The sequence below is a fragment of the Curcuma longa genome, chromosome 4 (genome assembly GCF_044706935.1).
Source record: "Curcuma longa cultivar G26 ecotype Majalengka, Jawa Barat chromosome 4, ITB_CL_G26_1.1, whole genome shotgun sequence".
In the NCBI taxonomy this organism is placed as follows: domain Eukaryota; kingdom Viridiplantae; phylum Streptophyta; class Magnoliopsida; order Zingiberales; family Zingiberaceae; genus Curcuma; species Curcuma longa.
This window is the reverse complement of record NC_133864.1, coordinates 6760995-6787025: the sequence shown is the minus strand read 5'-3', so window position 1 is coordinate 6787025 and position 26031 is coordinate 6760995. Positions and strand designations below refer to the sequence as shown.

Genomic DNA, 26031 nt, shown 5'->3' with positions numbered 1-26031 from the left:
TGACGGAACGAGGACACTGCAATGCTTGTCCGGAAGACGCTGTGTAACGGACGTTAGGTTTTAGGGGGAATTTTGAATTTTGAATGTAAAAAGTTTCCTGAAAACGATCAGTAAAACCCTAGCAAGCAGCGACCAATAAATTAATAACCAATTATAGTATAAGTTTTTTTTCAAAAAAAGAAAACTCTATTTTATAAATGTTACTAAAATATTAATATAATTTATTAAATCGTTATGCCTCTTAATTGTTGATATATGAATTTTAAATTAACTTTAAATGTCAAATTATTTGATAAAATAGTTAAAATGATGAGCACAAATTAATATTAAAATGTAATAAAAATTAAATACCTGTTTTAATTTATTATTTTCACAAAATTTGTTGAGAGCTTATATATAATTATATAAAAAAATGTTCTTATTCATCTCCCTCAAGAAAAATTAAACTCTACAAAGCTTTATTATCTTAATTGCTAATTAACGAATTAAGTGTGTCATCAAACTGGAGATTAAACGCAGCGCAAGGATTTAACGACGATGCCCTGCGCAATGCTGGCCAACTTGGCGTAGTCGCCGTCCGCCACCGCCTTCGGCAGCGGCGGATCCCCCATGCCGCTTCCCTGCCCGAACGCGCTCCGGCACTTGGCCGCCCCTCCTGCGGCGATCCCCAGCAGCTGCGCCGCCTTCTTGTAGACGCCGATGGAGACGTTGTCGAGCGCGTCGCGCAGGTGCTCGGCGGCGTCGGCGTAGGCGTCGAGGCAGGCGTCGAGGCGGAACTTGGAGCGCGAGTCGGCCTCCAGCTCCAGCAGCTCCTCCATCTCCGACTCGGCGCCGGCGGCCTTGGAGACGGCCAGTTTGGTGGCCGCGGCCGCGAGGTCGTGCGGGTCGTCGGAGGGCGAGGACTCGAGGGACTTGACGCAGAAGTCGAAGGGGACGCCGGAGGCGGGGCTCTTGTGGCCGGTGACGAGCTTGCAGATGCTCTGGATGCCGTAGGGGCTGGTGCAGGTCTGCGCGGGAGCGGTAGTGGCGCCGCCGCCGGAGGCGGAGAGGGAGAGGATGAGACCCAAGAGGAGGCGATGCATGCTGTTAACGATGAAATGAAAGACGAAGTGGGCGATTAGATGGGCCTTTGGAAGAAGTTACAGAATAAAAAGGGCTTAACTGCAAATATATATACAGGGAGGCAGAGAGCGAGTCGTCGATGAGTTGTCAGTCTAGCGGTCGAGCGAGTGAGGAGCGAGGGATACATGGAGCCCCATACATGTTGAAAAAGTGAATAAAAATAAATAAATAAATTATTTTATTTTAGTTTTTTATAATAAAAAAGATAATTTATTTTGCATCAGATTTATCAGAAATATTATTAAAACCGACTTTGTTAAAAAACGACTTGAATTTTGGACTAATAAATTAAGATATTTTGAAGGGTCAATTTGGAAAGTTTCCCTTCACATGAGCGCTGGGTGGGTGCGCCGCGCCTCCATCCGAAGAAGTCGCACCATCCACTCACGCGCTGCTCCACTAACCCTCCGCCGCCGACGCTCGCTCCGTCCCCGGCGAGCTCATCGCCGGGAAGTCTTCTTCTTTCGGCATCGTCCAACCCGCGGCCTCTCCCTGGTCCCAGTCAGCGCCGTCCCCTCCCCGGCGATCGCGGCCTTTCGTGATTGAAACGCATCTTCTTCTAATTGGGAGGAGCAGCGCTGCCGCTGCATCTGTTCTAGCCGCTTGCCTACTTCCTCGTGTCCCTATTTGCCGTGCAGCTGGCTGAGGCTTGCTTTGGGCCTTGCGATCCCGTTGCGGATCGATCACGAGTGATCCGTGGAGGATGCTGCTGACGACTGGATCCGGCGCCCACTTGGCCTCCGCATGTTGCTAACGCAGGTCACTTGTCGTTACGCTGATTGTTTTCTAGGTTTTGGACTTTGGATCCTCAATCTTATCCCCCCTCTCCCCTTCCTGCAGCTCGATGCAATCGGGGAGTGAGACATCGAGCAACTGGAGACTCGATCCAGTCAACTGGAGGCCTTCTCTTTGCGCGGTAATTCTAGGTTCCGCACAATTTCACCAAATCTGCTCTTACAATCTGTCTGCCTGATGTTTATGCTCTAAATTTCTCCTAATCAGTTTCAGCTTCGAAGGTCTTTGAAAATTGATACTTATTTCATTCTCAGTTGATATTTCTCTGCATTTCTTCTCCCTTTTTGTTCTGTTAGGCTAACGATATTGGTTGCGAACTACAAAATGAGATTTTTTTTGTTGCTTTTATTAGTATCATACCTTAAACTGTTTATCATCTCCAGGCTTCTCTGAACTATCATTTTGATTTGGTTCTTCTTTCAATATGCTTTTGGTTGTCTCCAAAATAGCCAAAATGATGGATGCAGTTAATGATCTGGAATAGGAACATGCCCTCTTTCTTGTTTGGTATTTGATCCATTTTTTATCAACTTGAAATATATGAAGTTGATCATATATTATGCTCCAAATTGATATCAGGAAGAAGGAACTAACCCAACTTACAGTGTCCCTTTTTGTGGGGATTTCTGGAAAGCTTGTTCAATTTCATGTTCTATTACCAAACTCCTCTTACCTTGAATTAAAGGTTAATATCTCTATGAATAGTTTGTAAAGTTCTAATCTTCATTGTTTCTCTTCTACTTAACCTTCAGAAACTAAGAAATTCTGGACGTGCAGCACAAATTTCCCTTCAGATGGCAGAACATCACCCTTCAGAAGGTAATTTCATCAATGGTGGAGCTCGGAAACTAGAAAATATCCACAAAGTTTCTCTTGTCCCTCTTGTGTTTCTTATTTTCTATGAGGTATCTGGTGGCCCCTTTGGGATAGAAGACAGTGTTCAGGCTGCCGGACCACTTCTAGCTATACTTGGTTTTCTCGTCTTTCCCTTCATATGGAGCATTCCCGAAGCGCTGATCACAGCCGAGATGGGCACCATGTTCCCCGAAAACGGAGGTTATGTGGTGTGGGTCTCCTCGGCTTTGGGCCCGTTTTGGGGGTTTCAGCAAGGTTGGATGAAATGGCTTAGCGGAGTCATAGACAATGCCCTATATCCAGTCCTCTTCTTGGACTATTTGAAGTCCGGTGTTCCAGCTCTGGGAGGTGGACTTCCGAGAACATCGGCAGTGTTGATCTTAACAGTTGCACTGACTTATCTGAACTATAGAGGATTAAACATTGTTGGGTGGATGGCTGTGTTCCTTGGGGTCTTTTCGATTGCTCCTTTCATTTTAATGGGTCTAGTCGCAATTCCAAAGCTCAGACCTGCAAGATGGTTAGCGGTTGACTGGCACAATGTCGACTGGAATTTGTACTTGAACACACTCTTTTGGAACCTTAACTATTGGGATTCAGTCAGTACTCTGGCCGGAGAGGTGGATAATCCAAAGAAAACTCTGCCAAAGGCTCTTTTTTACGCGCTGATTCTGGTGGTCGTCGGTTACTTATATCCCCTCCTAGCAGCGACCGGAGCCATCCCCCTTGACAGGGAGTCGTGGACGGATGGCTATTTCTCTGATGCAGCTAAAATACTCGCCGGGGTCTGGTTAAGATGGTGGGTGCAGGGGGCTTCAGCTTTATCAAACATGGGCATGTTTGTTGCCGAAATGAGCAGCGACTCCTATCAACTTCTCGGAATGGCAGAGAGGGGCATGCTCCCTGAGTTCTTCAGTAAGCGATCCCACTATGGAACGCCGCTCGTGGGGATACTCTTTTCCGCCTCCGGTGTGCTCCTCTTGTCATGGATGACTTTTCAAGAGATAGTAGCTGCTGAGAACTTCCTCTACTGTTTCGGAATGATACTGGAGTTTGTGGCATTCATAAAACTGAGACTGAGCCACCCGAATGCTCCTCGACCTTACAAAATTCCTCTAGGAACTGCCGGTTGCATTCTGATGGTCATCCCTCCTACTATATTGATATGCGTGGTTCTGGCTCTCGCGACGTTTAAAGTCATGACCGTGAGCATTATAACGATGCTCGTCGGGTTCATCTTGCAGCCTTGTTTGAAACAAGCAGAAAACAGAAGGCTCTTGAAGTTCTCGACGAGCTCGGATCTTCCTGACTTTGAAGAAACAGAGCATGATGTTAGTACCGTCGAGTCTCTGATAGGTTAGAGGTCAGAATGCCACCAAATTTGCTCGACTTCCATGTGCCTATGTTAACGGGACAATGTTGTATGTTTTTGGATTATCACGATCAAGACTTTTTTTTTTTGCTTTTTTAAAATATAATTTAGATGTCTCAACTTTACTCGATTATTTGGAGATTATGATGGATGAGAAATGCTATGTTGCCCGATGAGGAATTCGTGATCCGTGTGTGACACCCATGATTCACCGCCGTTGCTGCTGCTCTCGCCGCACCGTCTGGCCATCGCCGACATCTCTCTCAGGCATGATCGACACGCAGCTCGTCGACGCTCCGTCCAACATCGAATTCCGATTGGATAATAGTCAAAATTTGATGAATTTCGGTCGGAACAAGATCGGTAGTGGCGCAGCCATTGTCGGCCGCGATCGGCCCTGTTTTCGATCAAATTCATCAGATTCCGATCACTATCCGATCAAAATTCGCCACCGAACGGAGCGGCACGTTGATCGCGGCCAAGTCGGCGGTAGTCGGACGGGCGGCGACAATGACGATGGATCAAGACATCGTGCATAGATCACACACAGATGTGTCGCGCAGGATAGCATTCTCGTAAGATTGATTCGGATAAGAGCAACAATTTAAACATTTGTTTATTTTTACAAGATCATTAAATGCCTTTTATTTATCATCGATAGGGTATTCTAATTTTTAGGACACTATTAAATTTGTTTTTTTTAAATCCATTTGCACCTTTATCGTTTCTGAGGTGGCGGCGATCTAACAAAGGTAAGAGCTTACGCCGCCGAACTAGTCATCAATTTTCATGGCAGGTCAGTTAGAACTTGCCGCCGTTAGAATCGCCTAAATCGAGGTATTTTCTAACCTTGTTTCCCCTAAAATCTGTTCTTCCGCTCCGTCTGGTGCGCGAATCCTTCCTTGTAGGCGAAGATCGTCTTCTACTTCTACTTCTTCTTCTTCTTGCGATCTGAGGAAAAGAATGGAAGGATTTGAAGACTCCAATCTCTTCTCGATCGCCCTCGTCTCGCTCTACGTGATGTGCCCGCTCACGGTGGCGTCGCTCCAGTTCCAGACGGCGCCCTACGGGAAGCATGTCCAGCCGGGATGGGGGCCGTCGCTGCCGGCGCCGCTCGCCTGGTTCCTCATGGAGAGCCCTACGCTTTGGCTCACTCTCCTCCTCTACCCTCACGGCCGCAATCGCTCCCACCCCGTCGCCCTCGCCGTCCTCTTCCTCTACCTCCTCCACTACGCCCACCGCACCCTCATCTACCCCCTCCGCCTCCACCTCTTCTCCTCCAGGAAAGCCACCGGCTTTCCCCTCCTAATCGCGTTCTTCGCCTTCGCCTTCAACCTCCTCAACGCCTACCTCCAGTCCCGCTCCGCCTCCCACTACGCCGACTACACATCTCAGCGCTGGGCTTGGCCGCGCCTGGCGGTCGGGGCGGCCATTTTCTTCTGGGGCATGGCGGTCAACATCTCCTCGGACCTGGCGTTGGTGAGGCTCAAGGCGGAGGGGAAAGGGTACAAGATACCCAGGGGAGGGTGGTTCGAGCTGGTCAGCTGCCCAAACTACACGGGGGAGATGATGGAGTGGCTGGGTTGGGCAGTGATGGCGTGGTCGCCGGCGGCCCTGGGCTTCTTCCTGTACACCTGTTCCAACCTGGGACCCCGGGCGAGGGCCAGCCTGCAGTGGTACCGGACCCAGTTCGGAGACGCCTACCCCAAATCTAGGAAGGCGTTTGTGCCCTTCATCTACTGAACTTGCTGCAAGGCTCATTTCTTTCCTGCAATCCATTTTAATCTACCTGTAAGAAAATTATCCATTTTCTGTATCACAATCAACCTCATCAGGAGATGAACCTGGTTGATAAATTGCCATAAATTCTTCAAGTTCCTGAAGAAAACAATCATCATTTCACTTTTTGTATTGTTACAACTACTTCTCATAGATCCAGTTTTGATCCTAACTGAGCTAAATACTTCAGTGAAGGTTTCCTCCACAATTCACTCGTAATATGTATCCAATTGAACTGCGACAATTATCACAATACAACTATAAATTCATTCATTAGCCAGGTAAAAGAGGAGCAATTATGAATTGCTATTAATTGACATGAATGACATGGTCAATTTGAGATGATACAAAGTCTGTCCTAAAGACAATGAATTATGACATAGTTATCTTAATCGACTGCGGACCAACCTGCTGCCCTAACTGACTGCTAAGCTGGAGCCAAACTTAATTAAACTTGATACACATAAAATGGTTATAAGTGTCTAAGAATAGAAGTAACCAACCTTTCTTCTCTTTCTTTGCCTTCCAGTATGTCACCTGTAGCCAGGACCTCTTTCATGTCCCAGTGATTGCCTCAATACCTAACATCAGCTACTCATCTCGGCAGATCATTCATCAACCATCCCATCTCCTCAGATGAGAATTAAAAACTTAGATTATTTTTTTGTGAAATTTATAATCACTTTCTGCGATGCCTCGGATGTTAGCATGTTCATACTTTTGGGTGGTCAAGCATGGTTTAGATTGTGCTTGTTGCTTATCAGTTAGATAAATGTTTGACTAGCACTAACAACAATTCTCAACAGTAATTCTACATTATCTCAAACCTTCGCTAAATTGCAAAATGGCTTGCAAATTAGATTTCAAATAGAATAAATTTTTGATAAAGCATTTAATCAAGCAATTCAAGTTATTATTTTTATCATAATCTTTTTGGTACTTTATATTGTTATGTTTTTACCTTTTACCTAATTAGCATATATTTTCCCACAAATTATTGCAGGAAACCAATAATGTGAGACTCAATTGTACAAAATAGCATAGAAAGACTCTTGGCAAATATAAGTCCTACATTGGATCATAAGCATGAGCATGTGATTCATGAATTATCATTTTGATGTTCAAATTTGTATTTATTTGAAAGCACCTACAAAAGACGATGATGGATAGAAAAAAAATGAAAACATTAGAGAGAAAATCGAAATTATATTTATTGAGGAAAACCTCCAAAAGATGTGTTTAGAATAATATGAACATGTACTTAGGCGTTCCCTAAATACTCCAATTAGGCGAAATAAGACTATGTCAAATATACACATTAACCGAAGAAGAGGGAGACCAAAGAAAACTTAGTTAGCAATGATAAAATAAGATAAAATTTATTTAAATATAGATGATGATATAGTATGAGATCAATCCCAATTGTATAAGAGGATCTATATAGCCGATCCCACTTAGTGAGATAAAAAGTTTGGTTGTTGTATTACAAGAGACCTATAAAGTGATTATCCCTGCTACACAGATTATTCATGTACTCATGTACCAATATTGGACCCAACATATTGTCACCACCACATCAAGTTAGATCCAGAATTAATAACACCCAGACAACTAGATTGATATTTGTTGGGTATTCGTAATCAAGTCTGAATAAGAAAAGTGAGTATTCAATTGGTATTGATTCTACATTCGGTAGTTGAAGCCATGAAGAGCAATCTTTGAAACTTGGGTCATTCAATTAAACAATGTGTAATAATTTGCAGACCAGCAATCTGGGAACTTTCTTGTGACGAGGATTTTGTAGAATGTGTTTTGACTCCTAAACATTAGTATTCATCAGGATTGGATCTGTTCTTCCCATTTTCTTAATGTATAAAAAAAAACATTTCCATCAAGACAAATGGCCACAACACACACATAGAGGTCTAAGGAACAACACTCTTTTGGGATGCTAGTGGAGGACGAGTAAATTCTCAATTATGAGCAACATCAAACTGAAGCATTTACCATATCTCACAATGGTTACTGGTTCTAAATCACATAGTAAAGAAGAAAGAAAAATGACATGGAATTGGTAGGAAATCAACTACCTAGCAATGGAGGCACGAAGACGCATCTACTGGCGGGGATTTGCACGGGAAGAAGAGGCGGAGGAGGTGGCGGCGGCGGAGGGTGCCGGAGGGCCGGGTCGCTGGGAGATCTCGCGGACGAGGGTGGCTAGGGCTTCGGGGTTGACGCCGCGATCGCAGAGGGCGATGAGGAGGGAGAGGGTGTGGCGGTCGAGGCCTGTCTCCAGAATATTCGACATCTGGAAGGCCAGTTCGAGCGTCTCCTTCGCGTTCCTCGCCGCCTCCGCCGATTCCATAGCAAGCTGTCGCCGCGCAGTCGTGAACTCGCTCGAATAACCTCTCCTCTTCTTCTGTTCCGCCAAGGAAATTTTATTTCGCCTCCTAAAGTTTACCAGTTTTCATTTAACCCTCCACAGTTCTTAAATTCTCGAAAATTCCTTTAAAATTTTCACATTCATGTACGGATCTCATCTTTAAAGCATTCGGATTATCTTCTAATTAAAAGACAAGAAAAAATTATCCACAATCTGAATTGTATAGAGAGGGCTAATATAACTATGATAGATTAGTTTGTTGGTGAAGAAAAAAAGTTTCTAATGCTTATCATTTTTTCATACCACGGTGTTTGGAGATAGCTTGGAGTCCGGTGGTGTGAAGGCCAGAAGTTATGATTAAATATCGATTTATTTTGTGGATGTTAGTAAATGAGCACTTAAGAACTAAGGATCACGTGGAGTATGAGTCTAACAAGTTGTGTGAATTATGTCAACAGATTGGTTCATTCTCTTTTGTTCTACAAAAGATGAAATCCACCACCTCAGCAATCTCACACGATCGATCTCATGACCATCTATAAGGAGGTAAATCGAAAAACTATAGTTGATCACGACGGAGAAATGTATTGTTTCGACTTCGTCAAGATTGGACTCGATCTCACTCCCAACCAGAAGGTAAGGTCATGAAGCATATTTCAAATTGTACTTATACCGTTCCTTAAAAGTATTGGACCACTGATATCTCAATTTGTGTTTCTCTGATAGGAAACCTAGAGAACAAATTCCCTCAATATAGGAGCAATAAGGATGAACACAATTTTCAGACAATTATGGAGACTGAGACTGTACTTTAGTTGTTTTAGTGGCTCTTTTATCAGTTCACTGATCCTATATCGTATTCTTAAATCTCTTCTGTGAACTACCTCAATTTTTATTGAGAAAAATATTATGAAAAATAAACTCGCAACAATAAATAACTTTACTGAGAAAAATAAATGAAAGTTTATGACAATTCATGATAAATTGAAATATGAAAACCTTAGCTCTGTCTTGATCAGATAATTAAGGGCTTTGAAGTATCCTACAGATTAAGATACTCAGTTACAAATTCGTGGGCTTATAAAAAGATATCACAGAGATATCTACTGAGAAACATGTCATCTCAAAACTCAAAAGGCAAGGATAACCATGGTTAGCTCGAACGAGGCACTTCCTTCCGACGGTGCCGAAATCCGGACAAGTCGTGAGCTGCCGGAGTTCCTCCCTGATCAAGAAGGACGAAGCCGCATCAACTATGGCAGAAGTATGCACCGGCGAAGGATGGTACAATGCGGACTAAAGATGGACTTGCGGACTAAAGATATCAATAAAATTAATTAGGACAAATTGTATGCGGCAAAGTCAATACATATATATATTTGATTAGAAAAGTCTAAGTGGACTAAAGATGACAACAAGCTCAACTAGTAAGTAAGTGGAGTTGTTGAAAGGAAAATAATAAACTAAATCGTAGAGATTGTTTTGCTTAGTTAAGTTAATTGAATGGGATAAGTGATGTAATGAATTGGTTGTGCGCAAGTGGAGCTGTTGACTTGGCTAATAGCTGTTTGAAAATAAAAAATTATCTTTGAAAACTGTCCTTGGGTTATCATCTTATAAAAGCGGATCGATGTATTAACATTTTTAACATATCATAATTAAAACTATCACAATTAATTAAATGAGTTTATCAAATTTTCAATATACTTATAATAATGATAAAATTAAAAGCAAAGAAAATGAAATGCGTCAATTTACTAGCTGCTACAATCATATTATCTTTATTTCTAAAGAAGGCAACCACTCCAATTCTCTCTATATATGTGGTTTAATCTAACAAGATATTTTCTTGTCATTTTAGGAAAAACACAGAAAAAAATAATTAGGCAAACAGACAGAATTTCTTTTTAATACCCATATTTCTTTTAGAAATAAAAAGACCCCAAAAATAAAGAAAACTTTGATTGATCGGCAAAAGTAACGTAGAACTAGCAACTTGTCACGTAATATTAGATAGTTTCAAAATATACAAATGCATCATGAATGCATCTATAAGTTTAGTCTAACCATGCTCATCAGGTGATAAGAGATGTCTGAACCATTGAATCTTACAGAACTGAGGTTTGTGCAAAAAGGAGTTCTTCGTACAGCTTGCCCTATTACTTATGGACATTTTATCATGGAACTAAAATTTCAACAATTTGTTCACAATTGAGAAGTACACAGAGAAACACTGGTTCACCTCAACAACAACAACAATTGACTCTAAAATATCAATAACACTAGAGAGAAACACTAGTTCACAACTACATTAGTCAATCTACGTAATTCAAATCAATAACATTGCCAACTGACTCTAAAATATCAAGCTAATTGACCACCCTAAGCAATTAGAAATACATGTCAATTGAGATAATATGTAGATATTTTATGTAAACTAAGATTTCACACACTATGGTTCTTGTTTGTTTATTTGGCTGAAATTGATCTGATCAAACCGTATTGAGTAGGACATGTTCAGGGCATTAATCAACTAGGAATTCATTTAGTGCATAGCATAACCCGTGTGAGGTTTTGATTAAAGCAACCTGGTGAGTTGAACTATAAAATATGCAAAGCCATCCCTTTCTACATATGCTTCTAATGACAGTTCTCCCTTAGAGCCTCCTGCAACGATTAGCAGACTTTTTGCACTATCTATTTAAATGTCCCATTAAGTAAAGCATGTAACATTTACCAGCATTAAGGTCACCTAGACAAGAAAATACCAACATATTTTTTAAAAAAAATTGTTTAACACACTGATATATATAATACATTTCTCTTACAATGAGCATAGATTCATTGACCAACACTCACATCCATTTAGGTCTTCCAGTTGTTCCAGTTGTTCCCATCACTCTTCAAGATTAACTCACATACTCATCTCATTTCAGCAAAGTATAACTCAATCATAATATCTGTGAGCTATCTTGATCTATAACACGTGAGAAAGCATTGGACTACTAGCCGACTGCTACAAGTATAAAGAAAGGTCATACCCTTCCAGGAAGGAGAAAATTCTACCATTGAACCTTAGTTATTCTTACTTTGTTTACCTAAGAACCCCACGCAAGCAACATCTCCTTGCTTGCCTAAGTCTACGCAGCTTCCACATCAAATGGCTAGACTTCATCAAATGGTATGGATGAAAATTGAATCATGGCGATTATAGAACACCTCTGCTATCTTTTGTTAGTCTATTGTAGTTACACATGAAAGCATATATTGCCTCCAAATGTAAGTCAAGTAACTAAAAAAATTGATCTTCCATCAAACAGAATCATTGATCTCATAAATAATGCAGAAATTATAAAGTGGTTACAGATATTCAAGCTAACATATTGTCCTGTATCACCAATTTGGAGAACAAAGGCACCATAAGCCTAGATGAGTCACATGAATCTTTATTCAACACTAAAAGAAACAAATTTCTGATGTACTCAATTATATGTTTGATTAATCTAAAGGGAGAAGGCATGGAGATATTCGCAGCAACTGAAAGGGCATTGACACAGTAATCAGTCAGAGGGTAGAGCAAATGATCTGAACCAACTTGCATAATACAGGTAAATGATACCACATTTGGATGGAAAACAAAACCAACGATGTAATGTGATTGAAGAAAAGTTAGAAATCGAAACATAACGTCGCAATGCTGCACACCAATGTTTCAAGCGGAATCACATAATAACCTCAAATCACACGGATCGACGGATAGGAGAAATTTCATTCCAATTTATTGATGAAGCGTGAACAAACCGCGGGTAGGATGGAAATCCGCTACGCAAGGGGCTCGTAGTAATATCTCCGATAGGGTTCGTGTTCGACGGCAACGAGAACGTAGATAGCGTAGATGATGCCCGGAACGTACCCCAGAATTGTCAGCAGCAAGCAGATGCAGAACTCCATCTTCAGATTTGAAAAAGAAAAGAAAAAAAAAAGCATTACAAAGACCGAAATCAACGTCGGAAAAAGAACCAGAAGAGGCGAAATAGATCAGGATGGGAATCAGTACGCTGCAACAGCCGTAGTGGAGGAATACGCCGAGGGGCGGGAGGATGATCGAGAGGATGATCTCGAGGAAAAAGCAGCATCGATCAGAAGCCATTTCGCCGGATCTCCCCTGGCCTCTCTGGTTCTCTGCCCTTTTTTTATTTCACCCTTTTTATGTTATCGATATTCCTGGTCAAAGCCTAAAAGGCTCATTTTATTTTTTTTGTCAGGTTCTTTTTCATTCGCATCTGTTTACATTAGAACGGTCAAACAGATCAATTTAAAATAAATTAATCTAGTAAAAATTTATTATATGATAAAATAAAATTAATCCATCAATTTAACAAATTAAAAAATATCTAACTCAATCCAATTCAAAATAAATTACATGGACCAACTAATTTATTAAAAAAATAAAAAAATATTAAATTTAAATTACCGTTTAAATTGATAAATTAAAATTTTAAAATTTAAATTATGATTTAAACATATCAAATTCACTCATCCATTAAATTTTTTATTTTAATTTTTAAATTAAAAATAAAATTTTTTAATTTACGGATCAATCCAAGTCCATCGGATCAACCTATATTGATCGCGGACTTAGGTAGATCAACTTATCTTAAAATGAATTGATAAAATTTTAATTTAACTCGTCTAAATTATTTGGTAGAATAGATTAATCCGACAGACCCAATCTAAATGGATGATTATAATTTACACTAATTAATAATAATAATAATACAGATTATTTAGAAACTTTAATATAATTTTTAAAATTATATAATCTCTTTGGGTGTGCTTGATTATCGTTTTTAATTAAAGAAAAGGTATTTGCACCGTATTTTTTCTTCTAAAACTATTTTTATTCCATAGATAAAAATATTAGATGAGTGTCATATTTTTCTTTTTAATTCAATTTAATTTAAAAAAACTACATGCACTCTCATATATAAAAAATCTTTATAAATTTAATTAAAATTATTTAAATTTAAGCAAATCGTTTTAAAATAATTTAAAATGATTTTAACACTTTGTTATAATGAAAGATTAAATTTAAATAATTCTGATTAAATTAATAAAAAATAAAAAATATACTATATGTATTATTTTTATCAAATTAAATAGATTTATTTTAAGATAAAAATAAAAAAGACACCCTAGAATTTATCAGATCATCATATGATCGTCTTTTTTTCAATAAAATTAAAAGAAAAGAATGGCTCATTAAATGTTTTATCCCAAAATAGTATTTTGTGAAACAGTCTTGTTGAATCATACAGTAAGTAGTTACTATAACGTGTAAAAATTATTTTTATAGTTACTATAACGTGTTTAGAGAATTAGAGTTTAATTTGATTAAGTGAAATAAATAATTTTTCATGTTGTGGCCTACCTATAAGTCTATAACTACTACATAATTATAGATTCTAAATTTTAAATATTATTATATCAAAATATTTTTTACTAATTTAATAAAAATATTTAAACTTAATTAAAATTATTTTAAATTAATTATAAAAAAAAATTAAATAGTTATTACAGTGTTATATTAGATGTTACATATTATAACAGTTACATAATAATTTTTATACATTTTAATTGCTACAATAATATTAAAAATAAAAAATAATATTGTAGTATTTACTTGATAGTTTTTATATAGTGTAGTAGCTATCGATAAATGCTACAATAACTCTGAAATAAAATGACATTTATAAGGTGTCTTGAAAAATAAAAGAGACGGCCATTTTATATTTCTTTTTATTTGGGAGACTTTGATTTTTTATTTTAACATGTTGTAATTTATTTGCTATAATAACATTAAAATAAAAATATTTTTAGAATAAAACATATAATGGAATATTATTTTGACTTTTTCCTAAAGGGTATCTTTTGATAATGCAAACAATTTAGCGGTCCTTTTCATTTTTACTCAATATATTTTAGTTAAACTTTTATTAAACATTAATTTTAAAAAAAAAACCCTACTCTAAATCCAGACATTACTGGAGAGATCTCTTTCAGCCATCCAAGAACAAATTAAACCAAATCATTTGTTACAAAAATTATTGAGACCACAGGCTCCATGGAAGCTTCCTTGGTGAACATTTCTAAATGCTACTCCTAAGGCTACAGATATTAGTCACAGAATCATTTACTGCTATTCCAAATAGAAAACGACAAGAGCACCTTCCTCTTTTGCAACGTTCTTCTTTAGCTAGAGAGGGACCTCAAAGCACATCATGATGTTTCAGCTCCAGCTACTACTTCATATCCTCTTCTTCGGCTTGTTCTCTCCCATGGCCTCGTTTCTTTTGTATCGTAGCCTGCCTGGTTTGGGAGCTGCCTCCCGTGCCATTGCTAGATTTTCCACCACCACCTCTCCTTCCTGATTGCCCCAGCCCTCTGATAGACGCTGTTGGTAGAGCTTTAAGGCCACGACCAGCATGAACACTGCTGCCCAGGCAGATGCATTCAGAAACAGATACATATGATGGCGAACTATGTTCATGGAGGAGGATTAGTTAGTCGTTACCCGCCCAGATGCGCGCCGCAGTGGAGGAGATGTTCCAGATGAGGGTGAAGATGGCGGCTGCGACAGCCTTCTTGTGGGTGCATGATTGCCATCCATCTCTGAACCTCGCCACCCAGAATTTACCTGCACTCGATAAAAGTAGAAGACTGATAGTTGTTTAGCTGCTACACGTTTAGCAGTTCATAGATTGGTTATAATTAAGAAAGATTTAACTTTGGTGCCACAATCACAACCATAATTATTAATAAATCATAAAGCAATCATTTTCTCTTTAATCAAATCTAGCAACTGAAGTATCATATCAAAGTTCAGCATGAATCAGTCACCCCAAAGAAACATAACTGAAACATTAAAAATGTGTGTTTCAGAAGCATTCAAGGTTTCACTCAAAGGACAGCATTTAGGCCTGACCTAACTCTAAAGTGAATTGCCTTGTGAAACGTTTGGCTTCTACCTTGTGTCCGGGTTACAGCTAATATGCTTCCTGGTTACTTCATTTACCTCAGTGCACGTGAAAAAGGACAAAGGAGAAACTTGAAACCCACTTCAGGAATTCATTGAACGCAGCAGAAAGATTAAAAAAAACTGATAGACACAACGAGGTGCTATTCTAGCATAAACATCGGCAAAATTAAGCAGTTTCACAGTTCACTTACCAAATTTCAACAGCTGAGTAGAATAAGAAGTGCAGATTTTTGGAACAGTGAAAACCACAAAGAAAACTGCATAGGAATGTGAAGCTTCAGTCAGTCGATCACACTGAATGGTGAAGAGGATTTTTGTGACTATTCTATTCAAAGCCAGAACTTACTCAGCTTTGAAAGGGTCCAAATGGTGATGGAGCTTCCACACTTGGCCATGGTAAACAACAGCACAGCCATCTGCTACAATCAAACAAATTCATCAATCCTAGAAGAATAGTAAAAGATAAACAAAGAGAGAGAAAAAAAAGGAAAAAGCAAGTTTCGCCTTCATGGTAGTTGCAGGGTCTCCAGAGAAGAGGGCCCTCATCTTGAGCAATACTTCATTTAGGTAAGGAAGAAGCAGCCTTAGGATCCAAATTGCCTCTTCTTCCCCCACCATGTACCTCTCGTCCCTTTCATCATACTCCAGCTCTCCTCTGTCACAAAGTGAAAATTGTGACCAAAACAAAGAAGGGAAGTGGTAATTCATGGCGTGTTAGACAGACATTGGGAGTTACCTGCGCAAGATGGACTTGTAGAAGAAAATCAATGCAAGATAGACGAGGCCGAGATAAGAAGTAGCTGAAATCAAGCTGCATGATCAAGAACACGCACACAAATTAGCCACATGAATCTCTTAGAACTTGTGATTAGAGTCTATTTTGGCTTCCCACCTGAAATTTAGATCCCTGGCGTAGGAAGATGATACCAGAATGAATGTTCCAAGACCAAAAACTAATGCTGTTTTGGGTACATCTCTCCACATGAGCAAATCCACTGGGGTAACTGAGTGTATTAGTAAAAATTGTTGCAAGAAGACCAAAGATTTGCAGAAAGGTAACGGTTTGATTCACTGACCGATGCTCTGCAACCTGTTGTGGTTGTTTTTAGGGGTTGCTTCATGCATTTCTCTTGCCCCATCCGCTGAAGAGAGACAGGTGAAATAGTTCTACGCATTGAACTTTCACAAGAAGAAAGACAAGCATAGTGAAGAATAGACTGCTTACAAGAAGGTGTAAGGACAGGATCTGGATTGATTGTGATGCGATTCATCTTCTTTCTTGCATCTAGTGATGATGGAAGCGCAATTAGTGTCGGCGGAATCATGTTTGCTTTCTATATTTGGTTTCAGGAATTCATGAAAAGGAAGAACTTACAAGGATTTGTCTCGACGGGATCTGGATCAATTGCCCTGTGATTCATCATCTTTTTTTCAGCATCCAGTGATGGAAGAATCAGAGCACGATTCAACTTTTTCCCTAGTTTGGGAGCAGGTGGATCGGCGGGATCTGGATCGGTCGCCCAGTTATTCAATTGCTTCCTCTGTTCCGCATCTGGCAGTGGCACAAGAGAATCATGATTCTTATCCATCGCCGGAGACAGCACCGGGATCTCGTGCACAGGATTAATAGTCTTCTCCACCTCCTCCTCAACGTTGTTCCCCTTCTCCGCTGGCAGATCCATCTCCTTATCATCAAAGCTCTTCCTCCCATCATCCTCGATCCCGATATCCACCGACGCCCCATCGCCGTCGCTCGCGCCCTCTCCAATCGCCAGCACCTCCGCCTCCCTCGACTTGCGCAGCTGAATGGGGCTTCTTCCCTCGACCTGAGGGGCCGTCCAGTTCCTCCTCTTCCTCGAGGACGCGATGCTGTCGCTCTGGTTCCGTCGCAGCCGCCGGTAGACCCGCATTCCCTCTTCGTCGCCATCGGCGTCGCCGCCGTCGGCGTTGAAGACCTTGACGCCGCCGTTGACGGCGTCGACCCTCATCCTGGCCTCCCATACGGAACCTGCGACAACTCCGGTCCTCGCCAAGGTTCTTCTTCTGGCAGCGCCCTGCATGGCGGCCACTGCCGCTGTGCAATTTTCCGTTTACTTGGGAAGCAAGAAAAGCAAAGCGATCCCTGCAGAAGGAATGGACCGTCGAAGAAACTCTTCTTTCCTTCTTCCTCTTCTACTTTCTCCGAGCAATTCAGTGGAAAAGAGAAGGGAAGAGAAGCAAGGAGTGGACAAGGAAGGGAGTTTGGAGGAGGAAGTAGGAGATTATTATAGGCAATTTTAGTAATAATAAATAAATTTACAATTCTTTAATTATTTGAAGTTACTGTATTTCGACTATATTTGCGCTCGAATTTATATTTTTTATTATTTGGGGTTGAGAGTGATTGATATATATATATATATATAGATTTGCTATTAAATTTTAATAATTTTTATATTCTCCTCGGACCTTCGTCGCTTCCCATCGCCCGTTCATCGCCGTCTGACCACCGTCGGCCGCCGGACCGGCCCCGTTGGAACCGCGACTCGCAGGCGGTCCGGCGGTGGCCATTTAACCCGGCCGAAATCGCCGCCAGACACCGGCGGCCGATTAGCATGACGATTTCGGTCGGAATCTGGCTGACAGTGGCGCCAGGCACTGTTGCCCTTGTTTCGGCCGGAATTCTGGCCCAATCCGGCCGAAATGCCGAAATGTGCACCGGCGAGTCGCGGTTCCAACGGGTCCGGTCCGACGATCGTTGGTGGTCGGACAGCGATGAACGGACGGCGGAAGCGCGTGGAGGTCGGCGGTCGGCGCGCACGGACACGTAGGAAGCTGGCGCTCATAATAGCATTTATATATATATATATATATATATATATATATATATATATATATATATAACTGATCTGCTGAGCGCCTATTTCGTAGGCATCCGTGGACGTCGCAGATCCACCGTCCATCACGCCGATCACGCGAAATCCGACCGTCCACTGCACAGTATTTCTTCTCTGACCTCCGCCGCTTCCAGCCGTCGTCCGGCCATCGCCAGCCGCCGGACCAGGCCCGATCGACGCGCCACTCGTCGACGCATCGACCTGTGCCGGTTTCCGGCCGGAATTCGACGCAATTTGGTCGGAATCGCGTGCGGCCACTGCCAGCCGCGATTCTGACCGAATCGCGCCTCGTTTCCGGCCAAATCACGGCCGGAGACCGGCCGAGGAAGGACCGTCGGCGGCCTGCGGTCCTTCCTCAGGCGGTCTCCGGCCGGATTGTGATCGAAATCCGACGCGATTCGACTGGAATCACGACTGGGAGAATAGATGGCTTAATGGAGGCTTAATCGATCAGCTAATCGATTAAGTCCTGTCGCCCACGAAGCTGTCGCCCAGCAGATCAATCTCGTATATATATATAGTTAGCATGATTCATTTATATTTGGATAAAAATTAAAATTAAAAGAGTATTTAAAAAATAAATAACGCTCTTCTGCAAAAGGTGGAATCCGCCACCTTAACGGCCCCACACGGTCGGCCCCATGACTATTTGTGAGGAGGTAAATCGAGAAATTATAGTTAGTCACGACACAGGAGGGTATTGTCTGGCTTCGCCAGGATTCAAACCAAATAAATAGCGCTCTAATACTTATTTAAGTGTTGTTGTAATAACCAAGACTTAATACTAAGTATTAAAATGAATCAGTTTGATATTTTTTAATTCAACTTGATTAAAATTACTATATAGAAGACTTCTATATCAAAATAATCCTAATTGAAATTGGTTTAAGATGATCAAAATTATTTTAAAATTGTTGTATCAATTATATTATAGCAGTCATAATTGCTACACTATAATTAGTGTAATAGTTTTGAAGTGTGTTTCCATCAAATTGAATCAATTTTACTTAAATTGATAAGAATATTTTAAGTTCCTGGTGCATAGTTGAGTTGGTTGTGACGGAACAGATTTATAGAAGAGAGGGCAAGGGTTCAAGCCAAACAATACTTTTCATTGTAGGATCACTGAAGTGGCAGATTCCATCTCATAAAGTTATAACAACGTTTAAATATAGATATTTTTACGATGAAAATAACAACATAACATGTGTTAAAATTATAAAAATATCTTTACTTTTTAAAATAAATTTATATGTGAAAAAATATATATGACTCAAAAATTAATATATATGATTTAAATAAATAAAAAAAAATTAAAGAAATAATGAATAGACATATAATAAATATGTGAAATATAAAATCTGTACACTTTGATATGACAAAGTATAAATCAACATTTTTACATATATTTTTATACAGAATCTTTGAAAAAATTTATGACAAAGGTCGACGTCGAGTAGTGCGAGCGATGAGATCCTGTGACGGTTGTGTTATGTGATAAGGAGCGATGGTGCAAAAACCTAATAGATGAATTATTTTAATAATTAATATTTTAACATAAGGATAAAATTGGAATAAATATTTTTTAAGTTTTCATTCTCTTTTCTTACACCCTGATTTGAAGTGTAAGAAATTATGTCGATTTATGGGCATAAAAGGGAAAAGCTTACTCTTCTCTTCCCTTCCCCTCCTTAACTCACTTCATCCCAAACAAGAGTCTAGATTTCTTTTCTCTTTCCTTACCTTTCTCTCCTTTTCCCTCACTTCCTCCAAACGAACTGTTAAAGTTTTTAATAAAGGTAATTTTTTTGACGAAAATATAATAAGGAAGGTTTTGTAATTTTTACCCTTTATATTAACCAGTTGTGATCCTTGTCGCAACAGATTCCTGTCACAAGTTTGTGACGGAAATCTACACCGTTCGATTTTAAAGTTAAGATTAAATCCAGGCCGTAGATTGAATGGGTGATTGCGATGGCCTGTATTTAATTTTCTATTTTAAAATCGAACGGTCCAGATTCCCGTCACAAATTTGTGACGGGAATTCTGTTCAGACAAGGATCCCAACTGTTATATTAATGATCTAGATATCCAAATGAGGGGCCTTGTTAAGTGTTTCTTTCATATGGAGTGGGCATGTTTCTTCCTTGCAAAAGCACAATTAATTAGAGCTCTTTCCACGATTCCAATTGTACTGTCCTTGATTTCTGCATTTTATTGTAATGCCTAATTATTATTTGGGATGCTTTTTTATCATTAAGCCACTAAATAATCCTAACAATGTAATTAAGTCGTTGGCCAAGATACTGCCACTGAAAAAGGTTTGTGAGAATAAAGTGAATGAACAAAGAAAAAGTGTTCATTAATTAACTTATCGATGGCGATAAATGATGGTGTTTTTAATACTTTTTTATATGGGAAATAATGCACCTTTTTATGCCCTATTTATTGGGAAGAGAAAAAGCATAAAATGTATGAGAGTTGAGGCATCTTTGTTTATTTATCTATTATAAAAATGCATATCGAAATTTTCATCCTCTCTTGTAAACAAATTTAAGAATAAAATTCATAAATAATATCAAATATTTATTTAATATTTTTATATCAAGAGATGCATGTGCATTGGATCTAGTAAAGTAGGTAATCCTCTACCAGAGAGCGGATCCGATGCTCAACTTAAATTAATTAAATATTTGCATTTTTTTTATAAAATATGTGAATTTTACGAGCTAATTAATTTTTAAAAGCGAGATGACCACTAACACGTGGCTCCAACGTCATTAATTATTTAAACATGGCATACATAAATTAAATCTTTGCACATGAACCATTAATTTATTGCATATAAATTTTGGTCTTTTTACTCTAAAAAAGAAAATTTATTCCTAAAGAAAAAGAAATTCGTAATCACGAGCCAGCCACACAGCCACACATTTCTGTACCTTCTGGTCTATAGTATCCTGCAGGTAGGGGTCCACATGGGTCCCGTCGCCTCACCCAGTCGGGCCGCCGGTTTACCGGACCAAACGTGAAACTTCTAGAAACAGATTGTCCATGTCGGTGCTAAACTTTATCTGGTTCTAGCGGGACACCACAACTCCTCCTCTATAAACACACCGTTTCTGCGGAGAAAGGGCTGTTGTTGGCATAATAACTTAGTGCGGAAGGGCGTTTTCTTAAATAGTCGCCTTTTCACGTTTTTTAAATGCCGACAACAAAAAAAAAAAAAAAAGGAAAAAAAGGAAAAAATAAATAAAGAGATCACCCTTCATTTTCGCCATCTTCGGTCAATCGATCGCGCTGCAGAACCCTAATCGATCGCTGTTTGATCTTCCAGTTCCATCCCTCCGAGCTCAGATCTAGGGTTTATGCTCGTCGGCTGTGATCTCCTATGTCGAAGAGCGACCAGGCTGGCGGCGTCGAGATCCGCGACGTTTGGGTAGGCAACCTCGAAGCAGAGTTCGCCATCATCCGCGACATCGTCGACGACTTCCCCTTCGTCGCCATGGACACCGAGTTCCCCGGCGTCGCCATCCGCCCCCTCGGAGACTTCAGGTGCCACGCGGACAACAACTACCATGTCCTCCGCGCCAACGTCGACCTCCTCCACCTGATCCAGCTAGGTCTCACCTTCACCGACGCCGCCGGGATCCTCCCTTTATCGGAATCTGGGCGGCCCATCGTATGGCAGTTTAACTTCAGGGAGTTCGACGTCGACCGAGATATCAGCAACCCTGATTCCGTCGATCTCCTTAAGAAGTCGGGCATTGATTTCGCCATGAATCGGGAGCATGGGGTGGACGCCAAGCGCTTCGCGGAGCTCCTCATGTCGTCGGGCGTCGTCCTCAACGATTCTATCAGCTGGGTGACCTTCCATTGTGCCTACGATTTCGGTTACCTCCTCAAGATCCTGACTTGCAAAAGGTTGCCTGAGACAAGAGAGGAATTCCTTCAACTCGTCAGGACATTTTTCCCTGTTTTGTACGACATTAAGCACCTCATGAGGTTTTCAAACAGTCTCCATGGGGGTCTTAACAAGCTCGCTGAGCAGTTGGAGATCGATAGGGTCGGGATCTGCCATCAGGCTGGTTCAGACAGTTTGCTTACTGCTTGGACATTCAGGAAGCTGGTGGAGAAATACTTTGATGTGCCCATTGAGAGATATGCTGGAGTTATGTATGGACTGGAAGCTGAATGAGGGCAGAATGCTCGGTGATGTTAGTTGTTTGAATTTGAAAAAGGAAAAAATAATATCAAAGAAAAACTTTATCTGAAGAGTAAGCATTTATGTGCCTATATTTTGCTTTTCCCTGTTAATATGTTCTTGCTTCTTTGCATTGTTCTCAGGTTCATATTTATCTTGCTTGCAATCTCTTATACTTATCTGTTACTAACCATTAAAGAATTCAGGAAGCTGCACTTTCAAAGTGTTGTGTTCCATTTACTTTGCATTTGCTTTCACATTATGTTTCTTAGGCAGATGTTTGCACTATCTTGTAGAGAAGCTGGCAAGACTTTAAAATCAAGACCATAGAGGTGATGCAATCGCCTCGGTGCATGTCATTTTTTTCTCATTACTGTTGATGGTTTTCTCCACCAGTTAATGTGAATAATTATTCTTGCTAGAGTTTCTTGAGCAGAAGAGGGATTCTCCAAGTAGGTCAGATTTTCTTGCAGTTCTGTGCTAACACCAACTGGAGAGGAAATTGAGGTATTGCTTAAAACTTGTTAATGGTTTCTGCTACAAGTTTGGATTGGGGTTGTTCATTTGGTGAATTTAATACGCATAGTTTATGAAGTTAGAAATTCTTTTTGGTCTTCCTTTGTGCTATCCTAATCCTTATTAAATGCACCTTTGATTTTAGAGTTTGTTTGCTTTGACATGTTCGCGAGTGTACAAGGAGACTTAATAGTGAGCAGGTAACCTATTACATTTTCTTTAAGTCATCTATTTTCTGATAACTAGGATCTTCGAATCTCCAGTCTTACATGGACCCTTTCCCTTGCGTTCTGTTAATTTGCCCTTATTTATGACATCGTATCATGTATGATCTAAAGCAGTCTATGAGACATAATTGAGTTAGTTACAATGGAATAAAATTGTAGAAATGAGCAAGAGTTCGAATCTTGATAAAATCAAGACAATACCTTCCTCTATGGTAAACTGTAATTTTTTGATTTACCTCCTCACAGATATATGGAGCTGTTGAAGTGGTGAATTCCATCATGTATAGAAATGTATGATCTGAAGCAGCAGTTTACCCTTTGGATAAGGAACATTTGTTATTGCGACTCTAAGTAAAATTTCCACTCGTTAACGACTTCTAGTTCTATGCTCGAATTTTTAGTTCCCATTCTCATTTGAACTTTGTGGATTTTATTTGACCTTCTCATTGTAATATTATACAGTGAAAGCTTCTTTTCCGTGATAAAGATACACTAAACTTTTGATGCGACTCTGATGATTTATCTATTTTAACTTTACTCGATAGATCTTTGATTTGCCTGAAATTGTTGTACAGCGCTACTAATAGACAAAAATCATAGTGATAATATCCAAATTAACTACTAAACCCCACAAATTAACATCTATTCTACCGACTTCACACTATAATTAGTAACACACAAGTACATACTTTAGGACGCTAACATCACTCGATCATAATCTTAGCGATTAGTTAATTAATCATCATGATTAAGTTATGCTAATTAATGCTATATATATATATATATAGTACTTAAGGTAATTAAGAGTTGACCGCCCGGCAACTTTTGCGGACCTCGCCCGGGCTGCCGGCTGGCGGCGCCAGCCTCCCCATCCTCACCATGGAGGCCACGAAGTCCTCGAAGAACAGCGCCTCGTCTGCGGCGTAGGCCTTCACGAGCGCGCCCACCTCCCCTGCTTCCGCAGCCAGGGCCTGGTCTGACGGGAGTAGCCCCTCGCCGGCGAAAAGGTTGGCGTAGTACTGGTTGTCGAACACCGCCGGTGAGCCCACGTCGAGGTGGACCAACGACGAGGCTGTCGTCGTCCCATTCGATGATGACGATGACCCAGAACAGAGCTGACGCAGGGACTGCAGGAAGAGGCGATCTCCGGCGCCGGTGAGGCGGGAGGCGAACGTCGAGCAGCGTGCCTTGCCGATGGTGTGGGCGCCGGAGAGTGCGACCATGTCCCTGGCGGAGAGGCCGACGTTTTCGAACTTTTGCAGCAGAGCGGCAACGCCAGACGTCGGAGATGGGAGGTTGGTGGTGGCCAGGGGCCGGCTGGCGATGGTGCCGTCCCTCCGGCCGACCTCCACAGGCCATGTCGGTCCTCCCGACTGCGTAAATTTCATGATTAAAAATTTAGGGGGTGAAATTGACATAAGCGGAAGCTGCGAAGGCTAAAGTGAAAATTTCTCCGATAGATGAATACCAGAAGAACAGAGTCTCGGGCAGCAATGGCGAGGAGATCAGCGCAGGAAACCGTCTCCGGGCAGGCCATCTCCAGCTCCGCCTTGATGCCCTCCACCACGTCGAAACCCCTCAGCGAGTTCGCGTTCGGCCCCGCCGTCTTCTCCCCCACCATCTCCGCCGTGTCGTCCAGAAGCACCGACGCGTCGCAACCCTGAATCACCCACCACACAGATACAAACGCCACGATCAAATACACGAGAAGATAAAGAGTGAATTTAAGGAAGGAATAGGCGGTGACGAGGTCGACATTGACGAAGCAGTCGTGGAAGTGGAGGCGGAGGAGGGAGGCGGCCATGCGGGCGTCGTCGGCCACGGCTCGCTGCACGCCGGAGAAGATGATGGCCTCCGCCAGCGGACAGCTGGTGAGGTACACGTCGAAGTGCAAGGAGCCGTCACCGCCACCGATGCAATCTTTGGACGTCTTCAGGGCATTGAGAGGAGTCTGTAGAACGAGGCTGAGCAGGAGGAGGAGGACAGTGGTTGGCGACATTGCCGGCCGATGTTGTTGACGAGGGACTGATAGCTTTGGAGGCTTATAAAGGCAAATGAGGATCATCATCATCAAATCTTGCTGAATTGGACGGCTGAGGGCACTTCCAAGAAATTTACAATTTTTTTCCTAATACATTTATATCTTTTTGTGTTTCAAACGAGGTAGTGTTCAATATCGTTTAACTCTATTAACTTAGAAAGATAGACAATGTATGAATCTACTTCCTTGTTCATCGTCACGTACATTGTCCTTGATGCTCGCCTAACCACCCTGCTACCTGATGATGGGCGTCTCACTCGATGTTTTTCCTCACCAGGCCGACAGCCAGATTGGCTGACGAGAGCGATGCCTACTCGATTGCCATTGGCCTTGATGCCTTACCTGATCACCCTGCCTGACAATGAGCTTCTTACTCAATTGCCTTTAGTTTTGATGATTGCCCCCACCTTAAGATGACCACCTTGCCCTTACCTTTTGTCGAATATGCACCGATAGCTCCCGGGACATAGCTAAGTTAATTACAATAGAATAGAATTGTAGAAGAAGACAAGAGTTTGAATCTCGACGAAACTGAGATAATACCCTTCTCCGTCGTGACCAACTGCATTTTCTCGATTTACCTCCTCACAGATGGTTGTAAGACCAATCGTGTGGAACCGCTGGGATGATAGATTTTATCTTTTACAGAAGAATGTGCACCGATAAATCAAAGGGGCAAATAAACTTGACCCTAAAGTCGAGCGAGGTACTGAAGCAAAGCATAACAAAATCGGAAACCAGTAATCGCCTGAGAGTCCTCTAACTTAGACAAACCACATAAGACACATTCCTTCACTCTTGATAAATTGAACGAAGCTGAAA

The 26031-nt window shown here is 41.0% G+C and overlaps 8 protein-coding genes and 1 long non-coding RNA gene across 13 annotated transcripts; 4 read left to right on the top strand and 5 right to left on the bottom strand.

The window, feature by feature from the left end:
• Positions 1-509: 509 nt before the first annotated feature.
• Positions 510-1082, bottom strand: LOC141826176 (putative invertase inhibitor). Its single transcript, XM_074713422.1, has one exon. It carries the CDS (start codon positions 1080-1082, stop codon positions 510-512), a length of 573 nt encoding a protein of 190 aa, XP_074569523.1.
• A 409-nt stretch (positions 1083-1491) lies between these two features.
• On the top strand, positions 1492-4277 carry LOC141828180 (putative polyamine transporter At1g31830). 5 transcript variants are annotated; one of them, XM_074715555.1, is made up of 3 exons: positions 1492-1881; positions 1963-2038; positions 2695-4277. In XM_074715555.1, the coding sequence occupies exon 3, from the start codon at positions 2712-2714 to the stop codon at positions 4131-4133; it is 1422 nt and encodes a 473-aa protein (XP_074571656.1). In that variant the 5' UTR covers positions 1492-1881; positions 1963-2038; positions 2695-2711; the 3' UTR covers positions 4134-4277. The 5 variants fall into 5 exon arrangements, with proteins under 5 accessions (XP_074571656.1, XP_074571655.1, XP_074571659.1 ...); XM_074715554.1 differs by having other exon boundaries at positions 2670-4277; XM_074715558.1 differs by lacking the exon at positions 1492-1881 and adding an exon at positions 2497-2602.
• Positions 4278-4880: 603 nt separating this feature from the next.
• On the top strand, positions 4881-6072 carry LOC141826476 (steroid 5-alpha-reductase DET2). The gene is made up of 2 exons (XM_074713727.1): positions 4881-4981; positions 5053-6072. Exon 2 carries the CDS (start codon positions 5108-5110, stop codon positions 5885-5887), a length of 780 nt encoding a protein of 259 aa, XP_074569828.1. The 5' UTR covers positions 4881-4981; positions 5053-5107; the 3' UTR covers positions 5888-6072.
• A 1792-nt stretch (positions 6073-7864) lies between these two features.
• On the bottom strand, positions 7865-8317 carry LOC141828593 (mitotic-spindle organizing protein 1A-like). The gene has a single exon (XM_074716045.1). The coding sequence runs from the start codon at positions 8286-8288 to the stop codon at positions 8040-8042; it is 249 nt and encodes an 82-aa protein (XP_074572146.1). The 5' UTR covers positions 8289-8317; the 3' UTR covers positions 7865-8039.
• Positions 8318-11937: 3620 nt separating this feature from the next.
• Positions 11938-12511, bottom strand: LOC141827780 (hydrophobic protein OSR8-like). The gene is made up of 2 exons (XM_074715102.1): positions 12364-12511; positions 11938-12257 (listed from the first exon to the last, which is right to left on the bottom strand). The coding sequence occupies exons 1-2, from the start codon at positions 12454-12456 to the stop codon at positions 12129-12131; spliced, it is 222 nt and encodes a 73-aa protein (XP_074571203.1). The 5' UTR covers positions 12457-12511; the 3' UTR covers positions 11938-12128.
• A 1863-nt stretch (positions 12512-14374) lies between these two features.
• On the bottom strand, positions 14375-17574 carry LOC141826474 (uncharacterized). Its single transcript, XM_074713725.1, has 10 exons — positions 16721-17574; positions 16571-16630; positions 16422-16487; positions 16238-16340; positions 16082-16156; positions 15850-16000; positions 15692-15761; positions 15537-15602; positions 14881-15003; positions 14375-14798 (listed from the first exon to the last, which is right to left on the bottom strand). The coding sequence occupies exons 1-10, from the start codon at positions 17403-17405 to the stop codon at positions 14614-14616; spliced, it is 1584 nt and encodes a 527-aa protein (XP_074569826.1). The 5' UTR covers positions 17406-17574; the 3' UTR covers positions 14375-14613.
• A 3798-nt stretch (positions 17575-21372) lies between these two features.
• LOC141826475 (putative CCR4-associated factor 1 homolog 6) lies at positions 21373-22496 on the top strand. Its single transcript, XM_074713726.1, has one exon. It carries the CDS (start codon positions 21613-21615, stop codon positions 22417-22419), a length of 807 nt encoding a protein of 268 aa, XP_074569827.1. The 5' UTR covers positions 21373-21612; the 3' UTR covers positions 22420-22496.
• Positions 22497-22808: 312 nt separating this feature from the next.
• LOC141826073 (uncharacterized) lies at positions 22809-23588 on the top strand. Its single transcript, XR_012601605.1, has 3 exons — positions 22809-22932; positions 23087-23141; positions 23415-23588. It is a non-coding gene; the product is annotated as an uncharacterized LOC141826073 (long non-coding RNA).
• A 380-nt stretch (positions 23589-23968) lies between these two features.
• Positions 23969-25134, bottom strand: LOC141825923 (peroxidase 40). The gene is made up of 3 exons (XM_074713185.1): positions 24925-25134; positions 24637-24828; positions 23969-24541 (listed from the first exon to the last, which is right to left on the bottom strand). The coding sequence occupies exons 1-3, from the start codon at positions 24970-24972 to the stop codon at positions 23969-23971; spliced, it is 813 nt and encodes a 270-aa protein (XP_074569286.1). The 5' UTR covers positions 24973-25134.
• Positions 25135-26031: the final 897 nt, after the last annotated feature.